This window comes from Trichosurus vulpecula, chromosome 6, assembly GCF_011100635.1.
Source record: "Trichosurus vulpecula isolate mTriVul1 chromosome 6, mTriVul1.pri, whole genome shotgun sequence".
Classification (NCBI taxonomy): Eukaryota; Metazoa; Chordata; class Mammalia; order Diprotodontia; family Phalangeridae; genus Trichosurus; species Trichosurus vulpecula.
The window spans coordinates 101,052,249-101,066,067 of record NC_050578.1 but is presented as its reverse complement, the minus strand read 5'-3'; the positions used below and the strand labels follow the sequence as shown (position 1 = coordinate 101,066,067).

At 42.5% G+C, this 13,819-nt stretch overlaps 1 protein-coding gene across 1 annotated transcript; it reads right to left on the bottom strand.

Annotated features, from left to right (window-relative positions):
* Window positions 1-390, bottom strand: LOC118855564 (splicing factor 3B subunit 6-like). The gene has a single exon (XM_036765696.1). It carries the CDS (start codon window positions 376-378, stop codon window positions 1-3), a length of 378 nt encoding a protein of 125 aa, XP_036621591.1. The 5' UTR covers window positions 379-390.
* Between the last annotated feature and the right edge of the window lie 13,429 nt (window positions 391-13,819).

The following is a 13,819-nucleotide window of genomic DNA, read 5'->3' as shown; positions in this document are numbered from 1 at the left end:
TCACTTGGGCGGGTCCGTGTTGATGCCGTATTTCTCCTTGAGCAGCTTGAGCTGCTCCTCCTTCTTCTTCGTGTCCATCTTCAGGAAGGCCCGGTTGGCGTTGTAGTAGAGCACCACCAGGTAGCGGTTGCACACGTTGAAGCCCGACAGATGGTCGCAGGCGTTCTTGGCGTCGAAGATGTCCTCGTAGACCACATAGGCCGTGCCGCGGGTTTCCGGGGTGTTCCCCACGCGGATCTGACGGATGGGCCCGTACTTACCGAAGATGTCATACATCTCCTCGGCCGTGATCTTGTAGGGCAGGTTGCGGATGTAGAGGATGCGGTTCACCTCAGGAGGGAGCCGAATGTTCGCGCGTTTGGCCGCTTGCATCGCCATGGCGGCGGCGGTGGGGGCGCTCGGGGCGGGGCCGGGGCTGGGTCGGGGTCGTCAGGGCGGGGATCTGGCCCGCTTGCTCCAACTTCTGCTGCTGCTGCTTCTGCTACTACCTCCTCCTCCTCTCTTCCTTCGGGCAGACACGTGGAGAGCTAAGAGATCTCTTTTTATACAGTTTCAGACGTCATCAAACGTCATCTGAGCAACCAGAATTTAGGCTTCTATGACTGGCTTTGGTGTTAGCACCTCCATTCATTGGCCCCACCTGGGGCCCCACCTTAGTTACCAATTCACACCCACGTAGGCTTAGCACCTAATAGACAGGGGTTTAGGCCTAGGGCTTAGCACCTAGTAAGACGCAATCGAAGACACTGAATTAATCAAAGGAACCAAAGGCCAAACTCTTCAAGGGCACTTGGCCGCACAAGTGCTAAAAGCTCATCCAGATCCCCAATACACCAAGCTGGGCGGAGACGGGCAGCCCTGGGCTGCTTTGTGCTTGCTCCCTGTGACCCTCGATTCTGGATTGGCACAGAGAATGCTGACGACCCTCTGTGACTGCACAAGGACCACAGTTGGTATAAGAATTTTGGAGAAGAAAGATTTTTTTCCTTATTTCAAGAGGGAAACGTGTAGCTTCAGAATCTCTTCAGGGAGATAGCTGTGGAGAGAGAGAGAAAAGCCTTTGGAGAGAATGTGGAACTCAAGGCTTTAAAAATGAATGTTGAAAATTGTTTTTACATGCAACTGGGAAATAAGATATTCAGGCAATGGGGTATAGAAATCTAACTTGCCCTACAGGAAAATAGAAGAGAAGGGGATAAGAAAAGGGGGTGGGGGTAATAGAAGGGAGGGCAGATTGGAGGAAGGGGTAATCAAAATTCAGGCTGTACTGGGGCGGGGGAGGGGAGAGATGGGGAGAAAATTTGGAATTCAGAATCTTGTGGAAGTGAATGTTGAAAACTGAAAATAAATAAATTTATATTAAAAAAAGAAAAGCCTTTGGAAAGTGGGAGAAATGGAAAGAAGCTGGTACCTCAACATGCTCCAGATGCACAGTTTTCCTTTGGAAATTTTCTCTTTGGGGGAGATGGGGCTTCTCAGGGGGTTGAGCTGAGATATATCACTCCCAGTGGGACAGCTTATTCACTCTGTGTATTATCTGACATATTCTGCATGGATCATTTCTCTGGTTCCTGTTTTCCATCTGCTTGAATAAATGTGTTTATGAGCTATTTACTATTTGCAATATTTTGTGTAACTAGCCATTGGCATGGAATCAAGCCTGCAGGCATAAGCTTGGGATTACCCTTTCCCCTTTAAAAAAAGAGTGAGAAAGCACTTCAACCTGAAAATAATCATGCCTCTAGACCAGCAATATTGAAGGGGGCAGATATATGCCTATTTACATTATCTATATGCATATGTATATATAATACACATATAATGTTACATATATATACATATATATGGAGAGAGAGAGAGCACATTTATTTCAAGTCTAGTACCCCTCTCTCAAAAAAGAACAGAGCAGAGAGTATTGGGAACTCTTCTCTTGCTCCTTTCAGGGCAAGAATCAGTTTCTCTTGGTGAGGGATAGGTAAAATTCCAGAGATAATCCTTGCCGCCTCTTGACCACATTTTGAAAATCCATGTGGATATAAACATGTTATAGGAACAACACACATTTTATATGTATTTTGTGTTCTTGGCTTTACTTATTTTATTTTGTGTCTTTTCAAGTAAGTCTTTACATATTTTTCCACATTCATAGTTTCTTATGGCACAGTAAAATTTCATTACACTCATGTACCACAATTCGTTTTGCCATTCCTCGATCAAAAGGCGTCCGCTTTGTTTCCAGTTCCTTGCTGCTGTTAATATTTTGGTGTATATGAGGCTTTTCTCTTTATCAATGACCTCCTTGAGATATATGCCTAGCAGTGGAATCTCTGGGTCAAAGAGTATGGACATCTTGTCCACTTTGTTTGCATAATTCCAAATTACTTTCTACAACGGTTGCGTCAATCCACAGCAACAACAAAGCATTAGTGTGTCTAACATGCTACACTTGCCCTCCAACATTGACTATTGGGTTTTTTTTGTTATTGTCAATTTGCTGGTTGTGACTATGGTCAATTCTTCAATTCTTAGCAGGACTGGTCATCTTTAAGAGCAAAAACCCAAGAGGCTGCAGGAGATTTTTATTTGTATTTTTTTGCTAAAGGAGTGTACGGGAGGGGAGGGAAAGCTGAAAAAGCCACACATAAAGGCATCAGGAAGGGAGTTCGTTAAGTGAAAGTTGGGAAGCTTAGGAGTACATGAATGAGAATTATTCTACAAAGGGACCAGTCTTGTAAAAAGCCATGTAAAAGAAATATAAAGGAGGAAGGCAAACAAAGGAATAGGAGGAGAAAGATATGGATTGAGAGTCTAGAAAAAGAACACTCAAGGGAATGCCTACGCTAAAAATTTTTACCAGCTTTTGCATAAATTTGAGGGGAAGCCTCAGAAGCACGAAGTGTCATAAAACTGTGGGAAGTGTTCATGAACATATTTTGCAAATTTTCATATTCATTTGCCCAAAAGGCAAATGAATAGAAATAAAAAATTGGTCTGAGAGTCAGGGAGACTATCTGCCTCTGACATATACTGGCTAAATGATATTGGGTCAAGTCAATTTAACCCTTGGTGCCCTTAGGCACCTACAAATTGCATTGAACATAGAGGGGAGCATAAAAAACAGTTACTGATTTTCTGTCTTAAAAAGATGTTGCATCAAAGGGCTGGGCTGGGGCTCACTAGGGTTGTCACTCCCTGTCCTACACCCAAGCACTCCTGTTTTCTCCAAGTTCTTTCATTGAGAAGCCTGACCCCTCATTAGGAGAGAAATCTGCTTTCCAATTCCCAAACTTATTGGATCATCAACCCTGCCCCAACTCTGCCAACCCAAGTACAATGCTGCTTTTTGGTTCTGGTCTAAGTTTTCCCTAAAGTGAGGGAAGGAACAAAGAGTACTCAGGTTACACTATGAATCAGGTATGGGCTGTATTATTAACACATGCACAGAAAGCAATGCTAAGCCTAAGAGATTCGTAGTACACCTTAATAGAATGATTAGAGTGGAATTCAGTAACTAACATAACTACTATAACAGTCTTTTGGGAGGCTAGTTGTTAAGCTTCATAGGGACATAAAAAGTTTTTGTAAGATTACTAATTTACCATTGTACATTTCACACTGATCAATTCCCCTAGAAGCCTGCTGGTGAAACGGGCCAAGCTTGGCCCCTTTGCTGGCGGCCAACACTCTTTCTGATGCAGATGCCTCCTCAGCTTCTTCAGCTACTGCAACCACAACTGGTCCTGTAGACACTGCTGCAACCCCTTAAATACCTTTTGAAACTCTCGAGGTTATGTGCTAAATGATAGGAAACAGAGGCGATCACAGCCAGGGGCACCTGGTACAAGCTGGGGTATAGTGGTAGAGTCAACATTATATTGGGGTATAGAAGGATCCTCCTTTTCCACTCCTTGCTAGAATGACATATTATCATTTGGAAACTGCAGCCCAAAGAAAGCCAAGTGGAAACTATCTTTCTCTCTCTTTTTTTATGTTAGTAAGGCTCCCTTCCCAATTGCTCTTGTCATAGGAGGTAGGTGGGGTAGAAACAAGAAAGGAACCACTCAGGTACCTTCAAGTCATCCTAGAATGACAAGTCCTTTCTAGCATTGAGCCACCAGATGGCCAGGAGCAGCCAGGAAGTTTGTCATCACGAAAGACCCAAGTGATGAGTCACCTTGACTTTGGAGACCCCAGAAGTTTCCGGGGGAATTCTGGAGCGTGCTCTGTACAAAACCATGTTACATACAGATGAGTGGCTGTTCTGCTCAGGGCAATGGAGCGTCTTAGTTCCCTACACTGCTGAAATCACAAGTCTAGGCCAAAGAAGAACATCAGTCACATGCTGGGTACAGAAAACTGGGTTCCTTTCTTTTTTGTCAGAGAGAGAGAGAGAGATACAGCACCTATGAAGTGCTTACTAAGTGCCAGGCACTGTGATAAGTGTTGGTCTTTGTCCTTAAAGAGCTTTTATTCTAGTTAGAGATGATCAGGAAATGTGGTGGAGGCCTGGACCCCAGAAAGATAAGGCAAAAGCTCATGTATCCTATATGGGAGACTCAGGGGACAGATATTATGGTTCTGAAGGGGAGGAGACAGAGATAATGCCTAGTCTGACTGAATAGTTTCTCAATAGATTTCTCAATTTGCAGTGGATAGGGTGCAAGACCTAGAGGTGAGAAGTGCTCAGACACTAGTTATGTGATCCTGGACAAGTCATTTAACCTTTGCTGTCTCAGTTTCCTCATTTGTAGAAACGAGGTTACCAAGATAATATAATAGCATTTATCTCTCAGAGTAGTTGTGAGGATGAAATAAAATAATATTTGAAAAATATTTTGAAAATTTTAAAATTCTATATAAATGTTAGCTGCTATCATCTCTTTCATTTTAAAATAAGGAAACCGAAACAGAGAAAGGTTAAGTAACTTACCAGAAATCCCTGTAATAGTAGGGTCGGAACTACAACCCAAGCCTTTTGACTAATAATCCAGTTCTCCTTCCACCTCACTGTGCTGAATGGTTCATTAAGTAAATTTATTAAGAAACTGTAATGTCATTCTGGAGAAAATTTTACTGTCTTTTGCAGAAACTTCGATAGGATTTGTGAAAATATATCTTACTGATTCCTTTTGTCAACCATCAGATTAGCGAAACTGACCAAAAAATGGAAAATAGCAAATGCTGGAGGATCCAGCCAGTCTGGAAAGTGGTTTGAAACTATGCTGCAAGAGTTATTAATCTATAAATGCATTTTGATCCAGTGAGGACATTGCTAGGTCTCTATCCCCAAACAAATTAAAAAGAAAAAGGAAAAAGACCAATGTGCATAAAATTATTTATAACAGCTCTGTTTGCAGTGGCAAAGAATTAGAAATTGATGGGATGCCTATCAATTAAGAAGTTGGGGAATAAGTTATAATGGTTTTAACATACAGAAAATACAGTCCAGGATTAAGAAATAAAAGGTGTCAAAGTCTTAGAGAAATTCTATGTCAATACAATATGGTGAAAGTGGTTTGGTTTTGGATGTAGAAGGTACCAATCAGTATTACAAAAAGCAGTATTGACTATGTGCAAATAGACAGGAAACACAGGGCCAGTGATGTGGGAATAATTTCTGACTCAACAGTATGTAGTTAGATAATTGATCGGGGGCATCAAAGGTCACATTTGTATAGCAATTGCAATGATTCCAATGCATCTGTTGACACATAAGCATGTCTTTTTAGTGACAAAATACTTCTAGTAATGCTATATGGCTGCAAATCATAGAGCACCCCAGTTTTTGAATAATTAAAATTGCATGTGATCCATAGGGATGCATCATGAGAGTAAGTCACTTGCAGCATATCATCAACAATGACTCTCCCACTAGAAATGATGTAAAACAGATCATCGGTGTAATATTGGAAAAAAGGAGTCACTTAGTAAGGAGGAGTACCCTGGTCTGAGCTACTGGCTTCAAAGAATTCCCATGGTCCAACATAAAGATAATATTCATAGTAGACTTGTTTGCATAGGCTTTTTAAAATGATATACAGAAATATAGAGAACTTAAAAGTTTCTTGATGCCCCCAAGCAGTCATGACTGCTCCATACAGTCCTCTGCCCTGGAAGCACTCCAAACCAGGAACGCAATAACCAGTGGTAGCAGTCTGCTCCAGATAGATTGGGATTTCTATTAGAGTTGTAGGACCCATCCTTTGGGGTGGAGGATTTTCACTTAAATGGAGGATTTTCACTTAAATAGAGTCAGTCTCTGTCTCTCTCTCTCTCTCTCTCTCTCTCTCTCTCTCTCTCTCTCTCTCTCTCTATCTATCTGTCTAATTAATTTATTGTTTTTAGTTTTCAGCATTCACTTCCATAAGATTTTGAGTTTTAAATTTTCTCCCCTTCCCTCCTACCCCCCCTCCCCAAGATGGCATGCAATCTAATGTAGGCTCTACTTACACGTTCATAACAAACATATTTTCACATTAGTCATGATGTAAAGAAGAATTAGAACTAATGGGAGGAACCATAAGAAAGAAGAAACAAAACAAAACAACAAAAGAAAAGGAGAGCAAAAAATATGCTTCCATCTGCACTCAGACTCCACAATTCTTTCTCTGGATGTGGATAGTATTTTCCATCGTGAGTCTTTTGGAGTTGTCTTAGAACCTTAAATTGCTGAGAAGAGCCAAGTCTATCAAAGTTAGCCATTGCACAATGTGGCTATAACTGTGTACAATGTTCTCCTGGTTCTGCTCCCCTCATGCAGCATCAGTTCATATAAGTCTTTGCAGGTTTTTCTGAAGTCCACCTGCTCATCATTTCTTATAGCACAATAGTATTCCATTACATTCCCCGATTGATGGACATCCCCTCAATTTCCAATTCTTTGCCACCACAAAAAGAGCTGCTATAAACATTTTTTATACACATGGGTCCTTTGCCCATTTTTATGATCTCTTTGGGATACAAGCCTAGAAGTGCTTTGCTGGGCCAAAGGGTATGCACAATTTTATAGCCCTTTGGATTCCAAATAGCTCTCTAGAATGGTTAGATCAGTTCACAACTCCACTAACAATGCATTAGTGTTCCAATTTTCCCACATGTTCCCCAACATTTATCACTTTCCTGTTTTGTCGTGTTAGCCAGTCTGATAGGTGTGATAGCGCCTCAGAGTTGTTTTGCTTTGTGTTAAATAGGGTCTCTCAGCAAAGAATCACATGCAAAGGGGACTTGACTGGAGCTCAATCTATGCCTCTCCCACAGAGTATTTTCTCCATCCTGGGGTCAAGTACTGGGAATATTCCTAAGCCTGAATAACATGCGTAATTGGTCCTTACTTAGACCTGCTTCAATAGCACTGGGATGGATAGCCTGAGTGTCATACTGATATCAATAGACCATCAAAACACCTAACATATTGGACAGACTCAGTATTGAGAATTTATGGAAGGAACATGGACAAAATCCAGACAGGGTAAGAAGGTATAAATACAATGAAGTCTTTCCTGATTGCAGGATCATGCATGATCTTGTGACTGGATCTCACAAAATGAGTAAACAGAAGAGGGCCAGGAAGGATTGAAAATCCCATGGGAAGGCAAGAAAGTTGTATTCCTTTGCCATTGAAAATTTTGATCTATGTACATTATGGTTTACTGGTGTCTCTGAGCCTCTATCAGGACACGTGCCTTTGACTCATTACAATGCTATAAAAACATTGATATGCAATGAAAAATGGAAAGAGGCAATGTGTTGTAATGAATAGCACCCCAGCCAACTTGACAAGACTGCAAGTTGCAGAGAAAGTGCCATTCTATATGGGTAAAGTAAATTCCTTACCAGGACCTTCCAGTGTGAAAAATCACTCTATTGGTACAGATCAGCAACTTGTGTAAGATGTATAGTTTTAGAGAGCTGTCCTGAGGCACTGAGGGGTTAACCAAATTACTCTCACAGCTAACATGTATTAGTGAAAGCACATAAATGTAGGTCTTCCTGTCTGCACAGCTGGCCCTCTACCTACTACATGATGCTGTCTCTCCCAATGACTATTAGCATTGCTTTCATTTGCTCTAGAATAATCAGTCATTTTGTATATTTTTCTCATGGTTCACTTTTCTTCACTTTGCATCAGTTCATGTAGTTCACCCCAAGTTACTATGACTTCCTTGTATTTTGTAATTCTTTCTATCATGTGGTACAATTAGATTCCTAAGATAAGTGTGACATAGTGGATAAAGAGTTGGCCTCAGGGTCAGGAAGACCTGGCTTTGTGTCCTGGTACTAATATGTATAGGCTAGGTAAGCCTGGAAAAATCACTTAACCTTTCTCTGCTTTAGTTTCCTCTGCTGTAAGATGGGGATAATAATAGCATCTGTCTCCCAGGGTCTTTGTGAGGATCAAATGAGAGAATATTTGTAAAAAAAAAAAAAAAGCATTCGGCACAGTGCCAGGCACATAGTAGGAGCTTAAGAACTACTTGTTTCCTTCTTTCCTTCCTACAGAAGTGACCTTGCACCACAGGGTTGGAAGAAAGGAGACCCTAGGAAAGCGGTGCTGAAGTAAGGAGGCTATGTGAGAGTAGCGGGCAGGGGCCAGGTGAGGGAGCAGGGGCAGATTGCCGTACAACATGCCCAGGTCTGGCAGAGAAAGCCAAGGTGAGGAGACCCTGTCAAGGGAAGGGAAGCTCATCCTCCACAGTCTGGCTCTTCTTGGAGGAGTAACTCCTTCCTGGTTACAGCTCTAGTCTCCCCTTGTACTTAGCTCTCCATCCCCCAATGTGCTATCTTGGTTTTGTGATAGAATATATGTCCTGAGGACCAGCCTAGGTCAGCTGAGAGAGGCTCATCACTGGAGGGTGTGGCTACAAGATGGAGATTGCATGTATATGATTGTGTGTGAAATCAAAGATTGTTGAAATATTAACATAAGAAAGAATATTTATAGCATGGGATATTAACCTGGGATGCATATGATTCAAATAGGAGTCCCAGAGTATTGCTTTTGATCTGCTTTACTAAGGAAAGCAACGTTAAGGGGTTAACAATACTTTAATCAAATATACAAATATAACTCACTTAGTCCAGGAGGAAAAGCCAGCACCCTGAACTTCAGAACAAATACAAATAAATTACAAACATACAAATACAAACCAACATCTGGGTTAGTAAAGCCAGAGTCGGGGGGCAGTTACAACGGCTTGCCTAGAGTCCCGTGCCACTCTTCCATTGTCTTTTTATACAGTTTCAGATGGCATCAAATGTCATCTGAGCAACCAGAACTTGGGCTCCTTTGGTTCTGGTGTTAGCACCTCCCTTCATTAGCCCCACCTGGAGCCCCACCTTAGTTACCAATTCACACCCACATAGGCTTAGCACCTAGTAAGACTCAATCAAAGACACTGAATTAATCAGAGGAACCAAAGGCCAAACTCTTCAAGGGCACTTGGCCGAACAAGTGCTAAGAGCCCGACCCGATCCCCAATACAGCCGGTAGCCTTCAGAGGGCTAAAAAGGCTCTTGGAATCCTCCTGAGGGCTGCAGAGTTCCAACTCTGTCATCTTATCAACGGACATCATCCCTGTTTAGGCAATGAAGAAAGACCATCTGCCACCCAACAATGGCCTTCCAGACTTGGAATATTCAGATGGGGGAAAAGGTTTAGTCACTTTAATAGATCTCTAGCACAAGCTTGTAGTGAGATACGAAAACCCTTCATCATGATGGGTGATACAGGGAAAGAGACTCCCAAGTGACCGAAGCGTCCAGGGCATTTTCATTATAACAGGAAGAGTGCCTTCATCCCAAAGGATGGCTGTGTGATGAAGCCTAGGGTCTGTATAGCCCAGAGTAATTTGTCTCTGTGACCAGGGATTGATTCCTTCATTGTATTTGTATCTCCAGTGCTTGCCACAGTACCCGGTGTGTAGCAAGCATTTAATAAGTGCTTGTTAATTGACTGATTGTTTCACAGGACCCTGCCAATCATACCACAGTGGCGACTTGCTATTATACTTTAAGAAGTGTCCTCTGAACTTTAAAATGTACCCAGAATGTCTTCCAAATGTGAGTGACTGACAGTACCCCACTTCTGGCTAATGGGATCAGGTCCCATGTTTTCTAATAACTCTTTAATCAATCAATCAACTAATCAATCGATATGCATTTATTAGGTACCTACTGTGTACCAGGAACTATATCTGCAGGCACTGGGGATAGGAAGACAAAAGTGAGAACAATTCCTGCCCTTCAAGGAGCTTACAGTCTAGGGCGGAGCTTACAAACACTTTGTGTGTATTTGTGCATATATGTATATGTGTGTGTAATTTGCATACATATGTATGCAAATGATATACATATACACAAACAGGTATGAGATTTGGGGAGGGTGGGAAAGGCACTACCAGCTGGCAGATCAGAAAGGGCCTCATGCAAAAGTTGGTGCTTGAGCTAAACCTTGAAGTAACCAAGGATTTCAAGAGGCAGAAATGAGGAGGGAGGGTATCCCAGGCACAGCCAGTGCAAACAAAGGCACAGAGGGGCTAGAGATACCACCTGCCTTCTGGGGGAGGGAAGAGACAGGGGGGGCAAAAGAAATCCCAGCTGTCAACTAGGGAGGGGAAGGGAGTTGATTCTCAGTTACATTTTTCTCTATAAATACTCAAGAGAAGAGAGAAATGGAGCAAATTTCTGGAAGATCTCAGGCCACATGTCTGGAAAGAGAGAGAGAGAAAGAGAGACAGAGACAGACAGAGACAGAGAGAGACAGATAGAGACAGACAGAGACAGACAAAGACAGACCACGACAGACAGAAAGATGCAGAGAGAGAGACACAGAGAGAGACAGAGACAGAGAGATGTTTAAAAGTCATTTTGTAGTCCTCTGCCCCCCCACTCTCCTCCACATTCCCCTTTATGCAAGAGCACTTTTATAGTGAATGAAAAGAATATTGATGGCATAGGATGTCAACCTGGGATCCATATGATTCAAATGGGATTCAGTTCTCAGAGTATTGGCCCATAGCCTCCAGACAGCTAAAAAGGCTTTTGGAATCCTCCTGAGGGCTGCAGAGTTCCAACTCTGTCATCCTATCATCTGACATCATCCCTGTTTAGGCAATGAAGAAAGACCATCCGCCACCCAACAATGGCCTTCCAGAATCCTTAATTAATTAATCACCATAAATCAGAGCAGCAGGAGGAGGGCATGTTCATGCAGTCATAGTCACCTTTTGCTCAATTCTTTCCACCCTCACATTCACCAATTAGCTTTATGGGCATCTCATTTCCCTGCCAAGGCCTCCCATAAAGGTATTTATCACCTTCTGCTCTGTTTAGCCAGAAAATTCATCTGAATCTCCCAGGAGAGTTAAAAACCAATTCCAGCAAATCCTACTCTTCTCAGATACACCTTTAAATGAAGAGGGAGGGAAGGGTGGGTGACAGCTTCTCAGTCTCCTGCTGGGGGTTTTCTGTTGGACCCCCTCCTTGGTAGTTCTTCCTGGCTTAAACAGACTGAGAATGCCCAGACTTCAATTTGCTTTTGGACACATGAGATCATAAAATCTAGAGGTTGGAAGAGACTCTGATATTGTCTGTTCCAGCCTCCTCATTTTATTTTATTTTCACCTTTTGTTTTTATATCACAGTTGTTTCCCCTTCTACACGCCCCCCATGAATTCTTCCTTATTAAAAAAAATAGCAAAATCAATAAATACAGTGACGCCATCTGACAGTATCTATAGCACATTTCTCACTTGTAATTCCACTTCCGGTCTGAGAAAGGAGTATGTCACATGACAGTAGGGTATTTGTGGAAAGAATACTGGTTTGGGGGTTGGGGGCTGTGGATTTGAATCCTGTCTCTAGTCACCTAGGTGACCTTGAACAAACCAACCCCTCTTTGCCTCCGTTTCTACATCTGTAAAACGAGAGTAGATGAGGCACCATGGCATGGTGGAAACTTTGGGGTTTGAGAACCTGGGTGCAAACTCCATTTCTGCCCCTTGCTCTCTTTCCCTAAGCTCAATTTCCTTAACTGAAAAACAGGGGAGTTGGACTAGATGCCATCTACGGTTCCTTCTGGCTCTAAATCAAGGAGCCCTGTAGGTATTGGATCCCTGGCTGGGGTCTGGCCTTTCTTAGTGTTATTTCCATTGCTGTGATCACGGCGTTCTGTTGGGTCTGCTTTCGCCCTCTGCATAGTCCTTACTGTGTTTCTCTGAATTCTTCATATTTGCCATTTCTCATGGCCTTATGCCGCCACATTTTTTGCAACAATGCTCCAGTCAGCAACCTGAAGAATAGGTGGACCCAAGCTCTAGGCTCACGCTATCTTAGTTTGCTCTCCCATGTTGCTGCTGCATGCCAGTTCGGAGCCCACAACACTACACTTAGGTCAATACTTAAAGGGTCCACAGTTTCATGGGGGTTGGGAGAGGGCCTCCTAGGATGTAGATCAGACTTGATATGTGGCCTTCTTTCTTCCCTGTAGCTTTTTAAAAAATTATCCATACTATTGTGCCGTAAGAAATCATGAATACAAGGGATTCATCGGCAGACTTGCATAAACTGACCAAGAAAAATATGAAAGACCAGGAGAATAGTTTACAGTAACATAAATGAAAATAGCACCGAAAGACATCTAAATTTTGATCCACAAAGTGTCTAATGGTTGCTTCAGAGGACTGATGGTACAATGTCCCTTGCCTTTGGTCAGAGAGGTGGGGGTAGGTGCAGAATAAGGCATGCAGTACCAGATACGGCCAGTATATTCATTTGTTTTGCTTATGTATTTTATGGTGGGTGTGTGTGCATGGCTATAAATGTGTGTGTGTGCATGTGTGTGCATGTGAGCACACACGTATTGGGGAGGGGAGTCATTGGGATGTAAAAAAAGTATCAATAAAATATTTTTATCACAAATTCAGCCTTCTCATGATGAACCTCTCTGAATCTGGCTAAGCTGAAACTCTGGCAGTGGGTACCATTTTTCCATTTTGGTAGGACCTGTTAGAGCTTCTCTGCTGGTATCGCTTCTCATACCCAGTGTCACCTCTGCATCCCAGCAAGGTACCAGAGCAGGGCTTCAGGAGAGGAAAGCTGCTCTAAATTAGGAAAAAAACGACTTGTGCATTTGATCGAATTAAAGTAATTATTCCCTCCCTGCTTAGCAATCCTTTTTCTCCAAAGAACTAGGGCAGCTGCTGCCACAGCTTTAAAAATAAACTTCTTGGGACCAGAAGCTGGCTCATGAGAGAGCTCTCAAAATTAGGGGATAGGACAGTTGTGCCTGTGAGGCAAAACACCTTTTAAGACGTGTGCCTTCCCTAGCCATTACAAATATTCCATCCTGGTTGGTGTTGGGAAGCCTGTTCTTCACTTGAGTCCTTTAAGAAGGCACATCTTAGGGAAAAAAAAATTCAACAGCATCCATGTGGTCATGGGTAGAAGGCTGACTTTAGAGTCACTGGCACTGACTAGTTGTATGACTCTGAGTTAGTTATTTAACCTGTGTGAGCTACATTGTCCTTACACATAAAGTGGGGATAATACATAGGGCTGTGTGATCCCAGGCCAGTCACCTACTGTCAATGAGCCTCTGATTTCTCTTCTGTAAAATGGGGAGTCTAATACCCATAGAACCTGTCTTATAGGGCTAACATGAGGAGAAAATAAGAGAATGCACATATGTTTCTTTGCAAACTTTAAAGCTCTCTCTTTCTGTAGGTTGTAGCATCACCAGGCCTGAAAAAATATGCTGGCATATCAGCAGGGCTGATGCTATCTCTTTCTAAAAGCATGCACTCACCTCCCTCTCTCTGGA

Coding starts and splice junctions, on each gene's coding strand:
- LOC118855564 (XM_036765696.1), bottom strand. CDS start 378: ATGGCGATGCAAGCGGCCAAACGCGCGAACATTCGGCTCCCTCCTGAG.